At 36.4% G+C, this 19,994-nt stretch overlaps 1 protein-coding gene across 4 annotated transcripts in view; it reads right to left on the bottom strand.

The window, feature by feature from the left end:
- Window positions 1-4,661: 4,661 nt before the first annotated feature.
- LOC131234863 (tRNA nucleotidyltransferase cca2) overlaps window positions 4,662-19,994 on the bottom strand; it is a 70,848-nt gene continuing 55,515 nt past the window's right edge. For 2 of the 4 annotated variants that reach the window (XM_058231847.1, XM_058231846.1), the window contains 3 exons: window positions 14,839-15,003; window positions 6,100-6,197; window positions 4,662-5,096 (listed from right to left, as the gene is read on the bottom strand). In XM_058231847.1, coding sequence (XP_058087830.1) covers window positions 4,992-5,096; window positions 6,100-6,197; window positions 14,839-15,003 — 368 coding nt within the window. In that variant the 3' untranslated portion in view covers window positions 4,662-4,991. The remainder of the gene's footprint in view (window positions 5,097-6,099; window positions 6,198-14,838; window positions 15,004-19,994) is intronic. The other 2 variants (XM_058231849.1, XM_058231848.1) reach the window with 2 other exon arrangements.

Raw genomic sequence — 19,994 nt, forward strand, 5'->3', positions numbered from 1 at the left:
GGGACCCACCGAAGCCGCGCCCACAATGTGACAGGAGGACACGGCTGGGGTACCACCTTGCCCCTCCCTAGCCAGGAACGGAGAGGGCCTCTCGGGGGCCACCGTGATGTATGGGTTTTATCCTAAAAATGATTTCATCTATTTTAGTTAACTCAACGAGAGTTCACAAACCAAGCAACTCGACATGGGACCTTGGCAAGACCTTGGCGAGTTTACCTATCTTGATTGCTTACCTGGTCACTGAGTCTTGGAAAATCAAGCTGGTTAATGCTGGAAGAGTATGAAACAATAAAAGAAAGATCACCATTTTCCTCGAGTGATTAAAAGTTTGAATACACAAGGTGAGTTCTTAAAGCCACAAGAAAATAAGAGAAAAAATTTTAATATTTTATTGAATAATGTTTTAAGATTATTTGATACTTAATTGGAAAATCCAAAATTCTAATTCAAAATTACTCAAAATAGTAAGAACTCTCCCAAAAAACTAGATTTATATATAATAGCAATAAAAAGAATGTCAAATAAACTTTACAGGAGCATTCCTAGTATCATTTCAAGTAATTTCTAATAAGATGAAAATCCTAAAACTGCAATAATAAAGAAATACATTGAAAATCAGAAAAAATAATAATTTTTTTCTAAAATCATAATTTTAAACCAAAAGCGTGCATTTTCTTGTGAAATGGAGGTGCACAACCTGCTATTTAAGTCAGTTGAACCCAGAAGCATCATTCCATAAAAATTGATAAGTCATGCGTTTCATGATGATGCTCGTATCAAAAGTTACGGCTGATTTACAATCCTCACTTTAAATGACAATTTCTTCCCATTTATAATGAATTTCTTTGAACCGGACACACCTGGGGCCCAGTTACATCATGCCATATATAAGACTTGACCTAGTTTTGATGGAATACTTTCACTTCCGTTTAGGCTTCTTTTGATCCAGTTGCACTAATAATGTATTTGTGGCACATCCTACATCACTAGCTCTATCATGCCCATGTATTGGGCTTGGTTTTCAAGGTTTCGGAACTCAATTGATTCAGGTGAGTTAAATTGTGTCAACTCGGTCATATTCAAGTGCAATCTTATAATTGGAGCGAGTGAAAAAAGTAGGGTTTGTAAATTTTGAGGGGCATTCCTCTCTCTAATACTTTTCACATAATCCCTAGTCACTAAAGAAGAAGAAAGAAGTACAACTTGTTTATTTTTATTTTTTTGTCTTTTTTTCTCTCCAAAATTTGAAGGCGAAAGGTGGAGAATTTATGCTTTATTTCTATTTTTCCTTTCATTTTGCCCTAAAGAAGAAATAGAAGACAAAGAAAAGAGCTTTTTTTTTTCTGATTATTTCATATTATGTTTCCTTGGTAAAATATTCCTAATAAGGAGGAGAGGAGAAAATAGAGTTTTTTTTTTTCCAGAATTTTCATGCAAGCAAATATAATATAAACATAATAGAAAATTTATTTTCTAGACTACCTCGTCGACCACAACAAATGACTAAATCTAGTTTTGCAAACCATGATTCTAATTATATATTGTGGTCATTATGTGTTTCAACATTGAAATTATGGCTTTGAGTGCTCATGTGGGGTGTGTAAGAATAAAAAATCCCCACTTAAATTTAAAAAATCTCAAAATGGGCCTTTTTAAAATCCAAGTGAAAAGGTGGGGTGCAAATTCTTATATATATATATATATATATATATATATATATATATATATATATATATATATATATATATATATATATATATACATATATCATGACTTTATTTGTACATACATGAGTTTGTATTCATTCACACCTTTGGATACTTTCACTTGCATTTACATCATGACAATAGGGAATTTAAAAAATCAGGCCCATGAGATCATTATGTGATCCATATTAGAGAAAAAACAGTAGGCAACCATTAAAAATAAGATATACGTATTTATTGATCATGAAATTAGTAGACTCACTTTTATGTGTTTCTTTCTTTGATTTTTTCCAAAATATCTTATAATAGTTTGGTATAATAATTGTCTTACATGTTGCACATATATGTCTTGTTACATTCAGAATTTAAAAAACAAGATTTAAAAGTCGAGGTTCGAATTCCATGATGCCAAAAGATCTCATATAGAAATCATAATCATTGGTTATCAACGGACATCCAATAAGTGGATTAGCCAGGTGCTCATCATGGTGTGGCTCACCTGTTGCATGGATTGGATATTATACACATATGACATGCATCAGAACCGATACAACAGCTAGTTTTGATCATTTCCCTAGGATTCTTCTTTTTAATCATCTTTTTCATTTTTTGTTTCAACCTTGTTATATATCAGAGGCTACATTGTGGATACTTTATCATATTTATTTCGTTGAGAAGGATAGTAATATATAGAAGATGTGGAAGATCTATAGAGATCTATAGTGTGCATAATTGCATCCTATGCTCTTATCTTTAGTTCATTAGTTGAATAGTAGAGACAGCATCATGTGTGTGAGTGAACCAAGGTTCAATCCTTGTCTTACGTTGTAATCTGCCATGGAACCATCTAAGCTACCAAAACAAAGATTATGCTTAAGGTAGAAGTTCTTGGTACAATGGGTTGTCGGTTAAGCTAACCTAAAAGAACCTGTTGTTGCTAATCAATTCCTTTTGGACCGCCAACCAATACAAACGGAACATTATTAAAAAAAAAAAAAAAAAAATTAGATAAACCACGGTTGAGTGAGGGAAAGCATATCTTAATGCACGCTAATTTATGGGCATGGGGATTTAATTCAATTTTTGTTTTTTGTTTTTTTTTTTTTTTTTGGTCCAAATCCATCATAGACCCAGAACGCATGTAATGGTTTTTCAAACCATAGATGGATGGAGTTTCATGTGTGGTGGGACAGTTGAGGCGGGCTACCTTGAGCACCTTCCCTGGAAGACTGTGTCGTAAGTAGTGCTGGTATTGGGTTGGATTTGGGCTTGGATTTTTAAATGATATGAGCCGGCCATCTTGACACTTTGATTTTGACAAGCCCAAGGCCCAGCCTAGGCTGGGGAAAAGTAGGACATATAACATTCAAATCCCTTCTCTGAACTGTATACTTGAATATCTCCTTCGGACAATCCAAACCACTGGTTTTGTCGTGCCATGCCCCCAGAAATGTCCCAGATACATTGATGCATCTCTTTAACCATCTATTTGCAAGGTTAGAAATACTAATGAGGAGACCTTTGTGGGAGTCCATCCATGGTGGGACCCAAGAGACCAATGGCCTGGACACAGTTGGCCATCGGCTCTACTTGTACAGACCAAAAACCGTTGGGACATGCATGTTAGCAGGTGTGCCTGGCCACATGCCCTCCATTGCGTTCTCTCCATTTGATACGCTGAAAAAATGAAAAACGATATAGTAGTGTGTGAGTGCTTGCAAAACAGAATTACAGTCAATAGGGCAGTTTATCCCAGTTTGTGGAACGGAAAAATTCTGAACATTTGAGTAGCTACATATTGCAGCCGCTAAAAGCATGAAATGTCAAGAAACTAAAATAAAAAGTCTAAACATCCATCAACAACAACGATAATGAGAAATCAATCATTCCTACATGATCCATAGTCGAGCGATGCTATTTCCCTTTTCAGCTGGACATTTCGTCGATCATGAATGTACAAGGTTGGCAACCCCTGCAATTCCTCCGAAATTAACAAGCACCCAAACGCCCTCAACCCCTTTGTTATATGAGGAGAAGAAAATTCCTGGCCAGGTTGGTTCAGGCCTAGGCCCAGATAGGTGAGGCATTCCACAACCAGTGTTACAATCACACAAATGAGCCACAGGTATTAGACGTCTGAGCTATCCATAATGTGTCTCACCATCAAGATGACCTAGCACAAAACTCAGCTGGTCCACCACAACAGGTGGGCCATTGGGAAGTTTTTGAAAGTAACCCTTGTATTCGAACAGCAGTATCCCAATTGAAAGTCAGTAGGTGTGGGTGCCTACCAATCCCCCATTAGATTACATAAAGAAAGTGAGAACATGAATCCCAACAATCAAACGGTGTTGGGAGGGATTCTTAGCATGCATTTTCAAATAGGCATTTGAAATGCTTGCTGACTAGATACACATAAACCTGCCTTCCACCCCAGTGCGAATAGAGGGTGAATATGCAAATGTCTAACGGTGTTGACTTTACTAATTTGATTCATGCTCACTGACTCTGGGCAGACATCACCCTCTGTTACAAGGTGATCAGGCAAGATCAAGCAAGCATTTCAAAATGCAAAATTTCGAATGTCCAATGCATGCAGGGATTTCCATACCAATATCAGATGGTCTGACCGTCTGAGAAGTGTCCATGCTGAGTATCTAATGCAACCTTCCATAAATAACCACGAATCAGAAGTATCCCAACCATCTGATTAGGCTTTAGCCATGGCAGGTGGACCTTGTGTCTCCTTTTGCCGGCTGTCTTTAAGTGACCACCTACAGCAGCCACACACCTGATAACAGGCCTGGATCACATCCACTTCACACCTCTTGTATGATTATGAAGCAAGAGTAGGTTTTGGGTCTGACTAGATCCCTTTCCAAACACATGGTAACACATTCAACATGGAAATCCAAAAACAAAAAGAAGATAAACAACAAAGAAAAGAGGGGGGGAGAAACTGTAAAAGAAAATTGCCATTAGTCTATCTGAATTAGTTTTACAATTGATTTTATGCAAGATTAAATTGTGGCAACACAAAAACTATGAAAAAATAAATTGATAATTATCAAACTATGCAGAAAAAACAAAGCGAGATAGAACAAAATTCTCCTTCAGAGCTGCCTGGTGAAGTCTCTCTGACCGGACGACAGATAACAGGTATGAGTTGCAAGTCGGGCCATGCATATAATCGTAAAAACACATTTCTAGTTTTCGGTGCAGATCTCTGTAAAGCACCATCTTGGTCGAAATGGTGGACTCCATGGTGGAACTCAGATTTGACAGTCATTCCAGCTTCGCACGTTTAGCTTGAGATTGCCTAATCCAATCGATGCATTCGTCTGCATTACCGGAAGGATAGGCAAGCTGCCATTTGAGCACTTTTTTATGCTGTAGAGCAAGGCAATGTTAACATTTGCAGTAGCAGTTTCAGACTCGCCAATAGTTTAAAACCCAAAAAAGATCAAAGCTTCATAAAATTCAACACGAAAAATATTAATTTTCTAAAATATATGAAACCTTTCTTCAAGAGAAGGGAAAGATGGTGTGCAACGTGCACCAAGAGTCAGTAAGCACAAATCTACCACCGTCTGATTTGGGAGGGAATTTTAACAGGCATTTTCAAAAATGAGTGTCTGAAAATTTGCATTTTGAAATGCCAGTGAGATTCCTGCCAACCATCTTTTAATGATGGGACATAATGTGCATACTGACTCTTTGTGCCAGTGAATGTCATGCTCCTTGGGGAAAAAAGGTTTACTCTTCTTTTTTTTTTCCAAAAACTAACTTTTTCAAGGTACTGTAAAATACATGGGGTCCCGAGGTTTTGTTGTACTGTAAGCTCGGATTTCGGTTTGAAAAAGTGCAGCCTGTGGTTAACTGATCCAAACTGCCGGTACGACGGGCCTCAACATGGATGTCCTTGCAACAAAAATGTTCCAGTTGGGATATGCTAGACACTGAATGTTGACTGTTCCTGTATTTCATTTCTCAAGCTTCCATTTTCTCACCGCTGATTTTATGGCTAGGATTTTAACATCTGATTTTATTTTATTTTTAATTTTTTTTTTTTTTTGAGCATGGACATTTAGACTGGGAACCATAATATCAACAGTTTGGATAACGTAATCATGGAGCCACACCTGCAGAAAAAAAAAAAAGAAAAAACAAGTATACAATACAAACTGAGTGTACAGTATACCGTACACACTCTCAAGTTCAAAATTCCCCTTTAAAGAAAAACAAGACGACTCAATTGTCGAGTCAAGTCAACTGGGTCTTTCACCAAGTCTACTTTTAGGATGACTAGACCATAAATCTGATTGAGTCGAGTCAAGTAGAGTCTTTTCAAGTTTTACAACCAGGGTTCCAGGCAAAGAACTGAGTGTCCTACCCATTCCCCAACTTCAGGCCCTGCCTGCTTAACTTGCAGAGCATTTATGATAGCATTCCCATCCAGCAAAGGTTTCACTTTCCACACATTGTCAAGATCTGCATTAGATAAATGCGATTATAACATTCATTAAACATGGGAATGAACAGATGCAATGAAAACATCATGAATGAGATTGCCTTAATGTAGTCATGTATTTCATGCTAAAAGATTGTCCCAGCATGAATGCATTAAATGTACAGATAACAAATGGTAGTGAAAATGCTCAGTAAATGATCAGAACTAGTGAAAATGCATGAATGGATGACATGTATAAGTGGGGCCCATGGTTTGGTGATCTAGAATGTAGATCTGATGGGCATCATACCATTGCCAAAACTCCTCATTTGGGACAATCCGAAACCCTTGCATTGCTTCCTATAGATAGACGGTTAAAGAAAGTTCACTGGAAAAGGGCAATGTTTGGATGACTAGGATGTTCCAATCCAAGAGAATTCTCAGACAAAGCCAATCCACAGTGAGGTCCATTAGATCAATGGCCCGAATCACTAGCCGATGGGTCCCACTTTGAACAAACTGAAACGCATTATGCATATCCTCAGGCTGAGGATTATATAATTCTCCAAAAATAGATCAGATAAATAGTATAAATTACACTGGAAAACTTGACCTCGAAGAACTGATCAACTTTGAGAAGACTCTTAAACTGTAAATACTCACAAACACCTGTACAACTTTCAAGCTACAAAACCAGGAGCACTACTGCCTCTAGTATACCTTCTTCCTCACAAAAGGAAGTGATCAAGCAGAAGAGATGCCACTGCACATGTTCATTCCCACATGTGGTCCTGCTAGAACTTCCAGATATTATAGTTATAGCAACTTGTCAAACATTGTATCAGATGGTCTGCAGTAGACAGTATGACATATTATACAATACGCTGTGGAATGTTTGTCCAGTCTTTCAGGCTTTCAGTTGGTACATGTGTGGCCCATGTTTCAGTCATTCAAAACAGCTGATGTGCTGCTGCTCACCACTATGGCTGACCCATCCAGCAAATATCCCCAGTATAGGAAAACTCCAAGCAGTTCAAATATGTGGCCAAGACAGAGACAGAAGGGGAAACACAGCAATGGTTCGCATGTCAATCAAGAAAAGTATAAACATTCTGTACATAAATCTTTCAATCTGGGTGCATGGACCATCCATCGTGAGATCCATTGCACCAACAACTTGGATGACTGAGATATGGGCCTTGCTCATAGAAATTGAAATCCAGTATTTAGTGTACAAACCTTTGGCGTGAGCATTGTTACTCTCTTAGTCCTTTTACAAAAGAAGACTGGTCACGTAGAACTGGTGGTATGCTGCACCCCATTTTTTAATGCCTTGAATTTCAGTTTTCAAGTTTTCCCATGAAAATATCATATATCTTCAAGAGCAGTAAACTTGTACAAAAAAGGCCATAAGTTATATCTAGGAGCGATTGTAAGTGGTCACTGCTTCTACTAAAATGGCCATAAGTTAATCTAGAAGTGGTTGCAGGTGACTGCTGCCTTTTACAATATACGACTTAGATTAGATTTCTTTTATTAGTTTAACTCAAATTCCCTTCAAACATTGCTTCTAGAAATCAGGTCATGTTAGTACCCTCACTATTTGATGCAATAAAAGTACTTTTCTAAATGTTTTCTGATCACGGGCACCCATGCCAGGTATGAATGGGATTGGTCAAGTAAGATGCTAGCATGGCTACTTACACATACCGTCTTCAGAAACTTCCTAGATGTGTATTTTTTGTTGAAGGATACAACTTCCATTTGTGGGTACAACAAGATTTGCTTACTTTATTGTTTTCTGACATTCTTTATTAGATTATATATATATATATATATATATATATATATATATAGAGAGAGAGAGAGAGAGAGAGAGAGAACTGATAGATATTTCATAGGATGTTGCACACTGTAGCTATATTTTATTAGTTTAAGTCAAATTCACATTTGAATATCGGCTCTAGAAATCAGGTCATGTTAGTATCCCCACTATTTGTTGCAATAAAAGTAGTTTTCTACGTGTTTTCTGATCATGGGCACCTATGTTACCCAGGTACGGCTGTGGTTCGTTGAGTAAGATGCTAGCAAGGCTACTTACACATCTTGACTTTAGAAACTTCGTATACATGTATTTTTGTATAAGGATAAAACCTCCATGTGTGGGTATGGGTAATTTTGCTGACTAGGGATATGGAAGCAATATCGATATCGTGGATAGCCAGAAATGCAGGGAAACATGGGGGGAATTTTCAGTGAAATTTCGAGAGAAGCTAAGATACGTATATTTACATATTTAGGAATAAAACAATTGCAAAAAGAATGCACACATAATAAATTTTCATTTAATGGGGACCTTAAAAGCATGTGTTGTTAATAAAATACATATATTTACATATTTAGGAATAAGAAAATTTTGCAAAATAAAAAATAAAAATGCACACATAATAAGTTTTCATTTAATGAGGGCCTTAAAAGCATGTGTTGTTGTAAGAAATTTGTCCAACCATCCCATCAATCCCATCCATCTATCCAACCATCCTACCTTCCATCAAAACATCCATCAGTATTTCAAAATATAAACAACACAAGATATTTCACCGAGAAATTGCCGACAACTGAAAAGGAGACGAAAGAATGTGGTTGCGATCAATGTTGTCATGTGTGATCGCACATTCGCATATGCGACAGTGGCATATGCAATCACAGCACATATGCGATCGCATATGCCACATGTGCCAAAATATGCGATCGCATACAGCATATGCAATCGCATAATTGCCAATGGTCAGAAATTTGACCGTTTTCTGACCGTTGAAAATTTATTTATTTTTTTAAATCCTGATTTTTTTTTCTCTATGAAAAAGGATTCTAAGCACTCCTACATGCACTCAAAGCTCAAACTCTCTCTATCGCTATTTCGCTCTCTTACACTATCTTTTACACAATTCCAAGCCTCGAGCTCCACTCCTCCATCCATATTTCTTTCAAGAATCAAGATGGAGAATGAAGTTTCAATCAAGGGACAAGTACATACATCCACAAGGATTAAGAATCAAGATTCAAGAGATATTACAAGACAACCAAGCTCTCCATCCATTGAATTGAACTCTCTTTTTAGTTTCTAATTTTTTCAAGTTATAAATATTCACACAACACACCCACCACTCTCTCTTTCTAGTTTCTAATCTATTATCTATGTTCTCTTTCTATCTCATTCTCTCTTAAACTTTCATAATATCCAAGTTCTAAGTTTTCTAACAACTTCTAACATTTTTTTTTTATATATAGTTTGTTTGTTTCTTTGTTACAAGTTAGTGTTGTGTTAGTTATTTAGTGTTACAACTTACAACTTACGACAACACAACTTTACAATTCTACATTCTACATAATTCTAAAATCAAGATCAAGACTCAAGTCAAGGGTCAAGGACTCAAGGCAAAGGTGAAGAGAAGACAACTTAGACAAGAAGTGAAGATGGAAGAATTTGGAACCCTTTTTAAATTTGTAATTGTAATTTTGTTTGTATGTAAATCTCTCTCCCCTCTTTTCTACAAGTCTACAAGTGTAACTCAACTCTCTCTCTCTTTCTCCTTTTCTTTTCCCTCTTCTTCTCCCTTTCTACAAGTGTAACTCAACTCTCTCTCCCTCTATCTCCTTTTCTTTTCCCTCTCCCTTTCTAGTTTCTACTAGACTACTACTAGTCTACTACTAGTGTAAGTGTGTGTGTGCATGTGTAACTCTCTCTCTCTCCCTCTCTCTCCCTCTTTCAAGTCTCATCTCTTTAGTCTCTTTACTCTTAGTCTCTTACTTTACTTTAGTTTTTACTTTTTAGTATTAGGCTACTAACAATCAATACACACACCACCAACATAATGTTTGCTTCCCAATCTTCCACTTTGAAACCCAAGTCGAATGACCCGGGTTGGAAGTATGGGCACTACCATAGTGTTATGGAAATGACTCACATAGTATGTGAGTTTCGGTGGCATTGCAAGGCACAAGCTACACCTTGCACATTTACTGGCGTCAAATGCAAAAGCATGCGACAAAATTACTCCAGAAATCCGGAGGAAGATCATGGAGTATATGGAAAAACAGTTAAAAAAGAGATGCGATAGTGCCCTACGTTAGGAGGAATATTTGGAACAAGATGCATATGAAGATATAAACGTAGTTAATGTAAATGAAGCTAGTCTCACTCCCCCTACTTCGACAGGCCGGTCTAGACCACAAGTACAACCAACGGTCTCGAAAAGAGTCCAAGGGCATGGGCCCATGGATAGATGGTGTAGACCACACCCCGAGGATGTGATCGACCAAAGGGGTAGAGGCAAAGGGCCGGCTCAAACAACTTTAGAGAACCGGTATAAACGAAAAGATAAGAAAACCACTATTCAATATATTACTAAATGGTTATACCAAACCGGCATTGCTTTCAATGCCGTTAAATCGAGAAGCTTCAAAGTAATGGTTGAGGCTATAGGTCAATTTGGACCTGGGCTTAAACCTCCTTCATATCATGAAATGAGGGAGACATGCCTGAAAACTGAAGTTGAATATACACGATCCTTCATAATTGAATATAAGGAATCGTGAAAAACATATGGGTGTTCACTAATGGCCGATGGATGGACCGATAGATCCGGTCAATCTCTCATTAACTTTTTGATAAATTGTCTAGCTGGGACAATGTTCTTGAAGTCCGTAGATGCATCGGGCCATTCACACACAGGAGAATATTTGTTTAGCTTACTCGATAATGTAGTTGAAGAAATAGGTGAGGAATATGCTATACAAGTAATTACAGACAACGCAGCCTCGTATGTAATGGTCGGTCGTCTTCTTATGAAGAAGAGGTGACGTTTATTTTGAACCCCCTGTGCGGCCCATTGTGTTGATCTTATGTTAGAAGATATAGGTAGATTATTTATAAATGTGATTGCAAAGGCTAGAAGAATCACGGTCTTTATGTACAAACATGCCCTTCTTCTCAGTTGAATGAGAAAACACATTGGGGGTAACTTACTACGTCCAGTAGTCACCCGTTTCGCTACAGCCTTTTTAACACTACAAAGATTACATGCAAAAAAATCAGAACTTAGAAACTTTGTAGTGTCGGCTGATTTTACAAGTGGGTCTTGGTCAATGAAGGCTGAAGGGAAACAGGTTCAACAAACAATCATTTCTCAAAATTTTTGGACACAAGTGGTAAAGGCGCTAAAAGCATCTGAGCCCTTTATCACTGTGTTGAGGATGAAAAGCCTGCAATGGGCTACATATATGATGTGATGGAGAGGGCGAAAAATAAGATCATGGATCATTTTAACTGTAGAAACCGTGATTACAAGTCAATTTTAGATATTATAGATAGAAGATGGGGCAATCAAATGTCATCTTCATTGTATTCAGCTGTTTACATCCTTAACCAAGTCTGTTTATTCGCTTCTACTGATCCAGCAGAAGCACCAACTATGCATATGGTTGGATTTATTGATGTCTTGGAAAGAATGATTCCAGATAGAGGAGAACAGGACAAGATCTCAACTTTGCTGGACTTCTACACAAAAAGTGAGGGGATATTCTCAAGGGATATCGTAATAAGGCATCGGACAATGAAATTACCCAATAAGTACTACTATAAATGTTTGTCTTAGTGTCCTACAAATAGTTTTTCTACAAAGTCTCTAACCTACTTAAACTGTTTTTCTTAGCTGACTGGTGGGCTACCTATGGAGTGGACCCGAACAGGAATGATCTAGCTCTAAAGAAGCTGGCTATGAGGATTCTTAGACTCACGTGTTCTGCCAGTGGTTGCGAGCGCAATTGGAGCACATTCGAGGCGGTAAGTTTAGACTGTTTAATAATTGTAAACTTTAATTTTTTAGTATAAGGCCTAAGCTAAATTAATTACCTAAATAACTAATGTCAAATGCGCTTTCTTTCTTGCAGATTCAAACCAAGAAAGGAATCGCCTTGAGCAAAAAAAGCTCAACGACTTGGTTTTCGTTCAATACAATCAAAAATTGCGAGAACGATTCTAAACTAATAAAGAAAAACCCAGTTTCTTTGACCCTATCTACTTAGATGAGTTGGATGCAGATAAAGAGTGGCTCGTAGAGCCGGAGGACCCAGTATTTGCTAGAGAGGACCCGACATGGGCACAAGTTAAAGATGCCGCATACGGATCGACACCTGGTGAAGGTAGTACCACTCGAAAGCAAAGGATAGGGAGGAGCAGGGGGACGAGTAGCAGCAGTCAACCCGTTGAAGAGATTGAGGAGATGGAAGAAGGAGATGGTGATAATGATGATCAAGCTTAAGATCATCCACCATTAGATGTTGATGAAGTATTAGTACGTATAGATGATGAAGAAACGGAAGAAGAAAAAGTGTATGTGGAATAAGGAGATGACTCGAATGATGACGATGGTGGTGGTGGACCTGGTAGTGATATACCACAATGGCAACTACATCAATGTATATAGTATATGATTAGATGAATAATAAATAAATAACTTCTTCATTTTGTTTACTAAGTGTGTTGATGTTGATTGTTGATGTATATGTAGTGTTGAATGTTGAATGTTGATATTTCATATTTGTTAAATGTTAAGTTAACTATATTGTAGAATGTAGAATTGTTGATGAATGATGACTTAATATTTAATTCATTATGTAATTGGTTTTATTTTACTTAAATTAAATGTATTTCAATGGCCAATGACATATAATAATTTATTCATTTTTTTCTTCATTTATCCTTATTTTTCTGATTTTTATTTTATTTTTTAAAAAATGTTTTAAAAAAAAAAAATGTGCGATCGCATATGCGCACAAGCATACGCAATCGCACACAATCGCATATGCTATTTAACAACATTGGTTGCGATAACAATTACATTAATGATAATATCATCGACAATTTGATCACTACATACAACCATGCGCCCATAAAAAAATTTGAAATGGTTTTTTTTTAATAAACAAATTTTTGGCGATATTGATACATTAGCGATATTATCAAAATATCGCTGATACACTAGCGATACAAGCGACAACTAGAATTTACATAGTTGAAAATACTGGCAATGCATTGGAGATATCCATACATTGGCAATACAAGCGACTCCTGGAATTTACACAATAAAAAAAATATTGGCGATACGATACGTTGGTGATATTAATACATTGGCGATACTTAGCGATACATCGTCGATATCTAGAATTTCTGATATTATCGGTGTTATCAGTATCGCTACCAATGCTATCGGTATCACTGAGTTGGAGATAGAGATAATATCGAGGATATTTCGATACCATCAGGGATACTCCGAACAATGCGAGTATGTGATGCATACTCATATATGCAATCGCAAATTTCCCAATGGTCAGAATGGGAACACTTCTTTTATTTTTAATTTTTTCAATTTGGGGAACTTTCACCTATAAATAGGCACTCATATCTCCTCCATTTTCACTATTCTTTACTCCAAAGCTCTAAATCTCTTACTCTTTCACTCTTACTCTAATTTCTCTACAACTATTTCAAGTATTTTATTTTATTTTTGTAAGTTCTGCTTGTTTTTTGTAAATTGTATTTGTAAATTAAATTGTAAGTTCTTTCAAGTTATCCATTTATCAATAAAATTTCTTTGTTTGAAGTTTTCAAGAATTATTTCTCTTTCAATGTAGCTTGTTTAGTGTTTCATTAAAATTTATATAATATAATATATGTAATTAAATATATAGCTTAATGAAACACTCAAACTACAATGAAATAAGAAAATTAACCAAATTCCCATCATCTGTACTAATTAGGCAAGTTAAATTTCAATTTTCTTTAATTTTTTCCTCTTTTCTTTCAATTTTTTATTTTTCAAAAAAAAAAAAAATGCGATGGTATATGCGATTTGAGAACATGGAATGTAACTTTGTTCAACAATGAAATACACACTCAATCAAAATCTTAAAGTTTTGAATTTCCAATTACCAATGTAAGAGTTACATAAAAATTTGCTTGGGGTGGGCATTGTGTCCTAGAAGCACAAGTACTCATTGCACTAGTCCTAAAACTGGTTAAACAAGGGTATGTAACACATATCTAGGCACATCAGTTTATTACTTTTGGTATGCCCAATTGTTGGTCAAATGAGCTAAAGAAAAGCCATTAGAAATCAAAGCTTCAAAAACAGTCTAATGCTTTAATGGATCATGAAATTTGTTTTTGTTTTGACACATCATATACATTAAATAGCAATCTGGTTTTCACAGAAAGCGTACTTAGCCTTGTTCATGAAAATCCAATACGATGACATGCTTGATTTGCCGATCATTGTCTCTGATCTGATTGTCCATCTTTCGAGTCAAAAGTTCTATAAGATAGTGATGATGGGATGAACGACTAAAGATTATTCGGGAGAGCACCGATTACCATGGTTAGGAAAGGGCTAAAGAAGTCAATGTTACAGGTTTGAAGCATCAGTAGCCACCCAGAAATGAAAAAGGACATAAAAAAAAAAAAAAATTTGAGAAGAAAGAAAAGGAAATACATGGATTTATTAAACACGGGGAATAATGTAAGAACATCTTTTTCACTGTGGCACTAGTAAAATATGCATTATAAAAGAATTGAGCCAAGAAATGGAAAATACAACAGAAGAATGGGTGTCGATGACCTACCTAGTTCCATAATAGAATTCTCCACTCTCTTGAACCATTCTCTTCTTTGGTCCAATTCAAAGTGCTGAGCAAGAAACTTTTCAGCATCATCCACATCGGGGTATAACAGAGTTGATATCAACAGGGCAGCACGCCAAAAATCTTTAATCTGTCGTAGAAGCAATCCTGTTTACAACAAATTTATGCATCATCCAATTATTTAACAAAGAATGATAATAATGTGCTGCCCACTTCTCAAGCATTACCAACTGCTACATGTTCTCCACACCCACACAATAGGAAGTACAGGTAAGTATAAATTGAGTAAAGTTCCATCCTTTTAAAAAAATTTGAGATGAAGCAAAGTTCCATCATTTTGAACAGTACGTTTTATTAATTATGGGAACACTTGCACCTCTAGCTATGACATACCATAAGCAGTTATTTTATCCATTTTTTAGTAAAAGAAAGAAAAGATCTTTGATGCTCAATCAAGAAGTTCTCCTAAGAAATGAAATTAATTGTCTTCATTTGATTTGAAGGTGAATGATTCCTCTCAAAGGTGAAAATTGATACAAAGATAGATCATTCCTCTTTAAGGTGGCATTTCCATGAAATTCGATTTGGAGATGGATAATTCCTCTTGAAAGTGGACGTACATATGGTTGGATATGAGGATGGACAATTTCCCTTGAAGGTGGAATTTCATGTCATTGTTATGAAGATGGCATAATTCCTCATGCCCTTGAAGGTGGAATTCCCCTATTCTGAAAACTCGCTATCATTGAGTAGATGGCCCAAAATTTAAGTCATTTGGAGAATCCTAACTGCTTAATTTGAGGAAAAAATTACCAATGTCCATCTCTGGATCAAGAGGTCAATATTATTGACAGCATGGTGATTGCTTGAATTTTCAATACCAAGTTGTAAATTTAGATAGAATTTGAGATAGAGTAGGAGCTGCTCAAGCCCTGAATCCAAGACTAGAACAAAATGGAGACAGTGAACCGTAAGGAGAAAAATACTGCTTCCGATGGATAAAACATCGGTACATGGATTATAAATCTTAAAAAATGTGGAGATGTACCTATTTTGATTTTGGATGTGTAGGGTATTTTTGCTGTTGTTATTAATGTTATTTTTGCCATATCAACTTTTTATTATTGAAATGGGGGCATGCACCCTCTACTTGATGGATCTAAGGAACTTGTAAAAGGAACGGACCAAGAAGCTTCTCAATCTGTCCTTCAGCCAAATCATCTTATCCCTTTCATCCCTCACCGGTATACAATGGTGGAGGCAATCAGGAAGCCTCACGAACTTCTCGACTTCCTTATCCTGCAGGTTACTTCGTCAAGGTGGGGTCTAATTCCTAATACCAGCCTCTCCAAAAAGATGAAATCTTTTCTTGTCCTCCAACCCCTGCAACAGAAAGTCACGAAGCAACCTTTCCAATATTGCTAACGTTCAGACATTTAAAAAGGGACATTAAGTATAATGAGAGATTGGAGAGACCTGCTTGGATGAGAGTGATCTGACCGCCCAGGATATATATTGGCTTTTCCAATTTGACAGTTTTCTTTCAAATCTTTCCACAACCACATCCAATCATTTTTAATCCGTTTTTCCCACACAGAGGAAGTCCAAGATATGTGAATGAAAAAGTCCACGTGGGGGCATCCAAATATCTCTGCCATCTGCTTTACTCCTTGGACATTCACACCCTCAAGAATGGCCAATTTCAGATCTAAGTTCCATGCTCCATAGGTTGTTAACTCCAAAGCATCCGACCATATGACAGGTGAATCTAGTACGTTCTCCTCCATTAATACATTATTAACTAGTTCATCTGTTACTTTGATAGGTGGTAGCCAGTCCAAAGTATGCAAAATGGGTATTGTTCATCCAAGTTCTTCCCTCTTATAGTCAACTATCTTTTATGTTCCTAAATTTCCTTTGAGTCTTTTGTCTATTAGCAAGCTTACCAAATCTCAACCGCTTAGTGACCCTTTTATCTTTTACATTGTGTTTTTTCAAGATCTAAACACGAAAAAGATTAGTGAAGGGCATGAAAATGATGGGTTGCACTATCTTGACCATAAAGTTGTTGGTGCAATAGCGCAAAAGAACATCTCTCCTTATTAGTGGCACTCATTGTTGTCAAATGTGATCGCGTATGCGCATACTGTGGCTCAAATCACATATATTATAATGGCATATGCGATCTGGCAAGTATGCCGCAACATATTTTAATATGCAACCAATATGCGATCACATATTGCATATGCGATTGCATATTTCGCAACAGTCAATTTATTTTATTTTTTTTCAATTTAGTGCACTTTTGTCTATAAATAGGCACTCATATCCCCTTCATTTTCACTATTCTTTACTCCAAAGCTCTAAATCTCTTACTCTTTCTCTCTTACACCTCTTACTTTCTTATTCTAATCTCTCTACAACTATTTCAAGTATGTTTATTTTTTAAAATATTTTGTAAGTTGTGCTTGTTTTTTGTAAATTAAGTTGTAACTTGTAACTTGTGAGTTGCGAGTAGTTTCAAGATATCCATTCATCAATAAAATTTCTATGTTCGAAATTTTTAATAATTAATTCTCTTAATGTACTTTATTGATTGCTTTGTTAAAATTTATGTAAATATAATATAAGTAATTAGCTTGATGAAACACTCAAAAACTACAATGAAATAAGTAAAATAACTCAATCCAATCATGTGTACTAATTAGGCAACTTTTCCTATTTGTTTAGAATTTTTTCATTTTTTTCCCTTTTTTTTTCAAAATTTATATTTTTCTATATATATATATATATATATATATATATATATAGCGATGGCATATGCGAGTAGCATATGCTACTCACATACAGCTGCATATGTGATTTGACAACATTGGTGACACTGTCGTCTCGATCACCCATCCTGGAAGATTCTCAAAGGCGTTATTCCTTCCTTATCATCTAAATCGACTTTAGACCGTGAAGTGTGTGAGCTTAGTAAGCACCGTGATGTTCCTTTTCCACCACATGTGGAGAAAAGTAGTTCAATTCCCTTTTCTTTAGTACATTCAAATGTTTGGAGACTGGTTAAAATTTCCATTAGGTCTAGAGCCGTACACAAACCGAGTTAGCTTGGTTAACTCGCTCGACTCGACTCTAAAAAGCTCGATTCGACTCGGTTTGAAATTGAGTTCGAGCCGAGTCAAGCTGATTTTTGGAGGCTCGAAAGAGTTCGAGCTTGGCCGAGCTCGAATCGACTCGGATCGAACCTCAACTCAAATCGAACTCGGATCGAACTAGTTCGGTGACTCGGTTATTTTGATATTGATGTTGCTCACCAAGTGTTTGATGAAATGACTCAATGAAGTGTTGTTTCGGGCGGATACATTCTCCATGGGATCGGTCGATGGCGAGGAAATTATGGATATGAAACAAATCGCTACAAAAGGAAAAAAAAAAAAACACTACATGATAAAACTAAACTTGGATCTTTTTTTTTTGGTTAGCTTGTTAGTACACACCCCATTGTCAATATACACTCTTGTTGGCCACCCCCACTAGGGAATCGATACCAAGACCTCAGTGTTGAAATGAGGTATCTTCACTCAGTCTACCACTTGAGCTATGGATCAACGTGTAACCTTGGATCTTGATTTTTGATGCTATCTACTGAGTGTTTGATGAAATACATGTCAACTGCTGCTGCTGTTTTGCAAACTGTGAGAAATTGAAGGTGTACTTCATGTGTTTGAGAAAATGCCGCACAGGCTCGAACTCAGCTCGAACTAGCCTAAGCTGCTGACCGAACCGAGCCGAGCTGGCTAGTCATGCTCAAGGACTGAGCTGAGCCGAGTTCGAGCTAGGGTCAGCCAGTGGCCGAGCCAAGTCGAGCTATGCCAACCTCGACTCGGTTCAGCTCGTGTACAACTCTAATTAGGTCAAGAAATCAATATTTTATTATATTTGTTAAAGATTTTTCACAAATGACTTGGATATATTTAATGAAAGACAAATCTAAATTATTCTCTATTTTTAAGACATTTCACATGGAAGTACAAAACTAATTTAACCAAAATATTTGTGTTTCGTCCAAATAATAACAAAGAATAAATGTCTTAATCAATTGTTTTGAATTTTTCTGAAACAAGTATATAACAATGTTTTAAAAAGTTATGCCACATAGCATTTAGCTTATGCTAAGTAGCATTGCTTAGCTTTATCGCTACATTGCTCATGAAAATGGCTTTAGTTGTTACAAGCTACATATCCTACGCTATATGCTATGTAGCTTACCCTGTAAGTGTTATATGCTATGTAGCTTACACTATAAGTTAATTTTCACCAAGGGGTCGTTTGGATGCCTATAAAGTCCTTGCGTAGGAATCTGTTTACAGGTAATCATATTATAGGGGGTGTTTGGATGGGTATATCTACCTATAACCAGATTGCAGGCTGTAATCACATGAGAAAAAGTCATGTTTCAGATTACAGGCAAAGGGATTTCAGGCAACGACTATAATTTTGAAAACTTTCAAAGCAAGAAGAGTTGCAAATCATCTTCCAACGGCTACAAGGACCCAAAACGAAAGAAAAATATGAAGTAAAAAAAGAAGACACACCTCTCTCTCTCTATATATCTATCTCTGTTACTAGGGTTGAAACTTCTCATACATTGGGATGTTATCAAACCTTAGTGCCGTGTTTGAATTAGTGAACCCACTTTTGTGGCCCACCAAATGATTTGTTTACCATAAAAACAGCCACGGGCTTTACTGAGTTGGGCTTGTCCCGATGATCTATCTTACATAAAAACTTTATATGTCGTTTGATTATTTTCAAAGGATTTACCACTCCAAGCTCTGTTGTGAGTGAAGACCTAATTACAGGCTGTAAACGGATTTCAAGTTATCCAAACACAAACAATTGTTTCCCCATAATAAGAATACAACTTAAAGCCAAACAGGACTACATGTAAACACTATACGCCTATAATTACATTACCTATAATCGGATTACAACTTAATGACTTTACAGGCATCCAAACGACCCCTAAAACAAGAATCAATTTACATTTTCAATGATTTGTTACATTTCTCTATTCTTATTTTCAATGATTTGTCACATTCTTCTACTTTTCAATAAAAATTGGTTAATCTTTT

Source organism: Magnolia sinica, chromosome 19 (assembly GCF_029962835.1).
Source record: "Magnolia sinica isolate HGM2019 chromosome 19, MsV1, whole genome shotgun sequence".
Taxonomy (NCBI): Eukaryota; Viridiplantae; Streptophyta; class Magnoliopsida; order Magnoliales; family Magnoliaceae; genus Magnolia; species Magnolia sinica.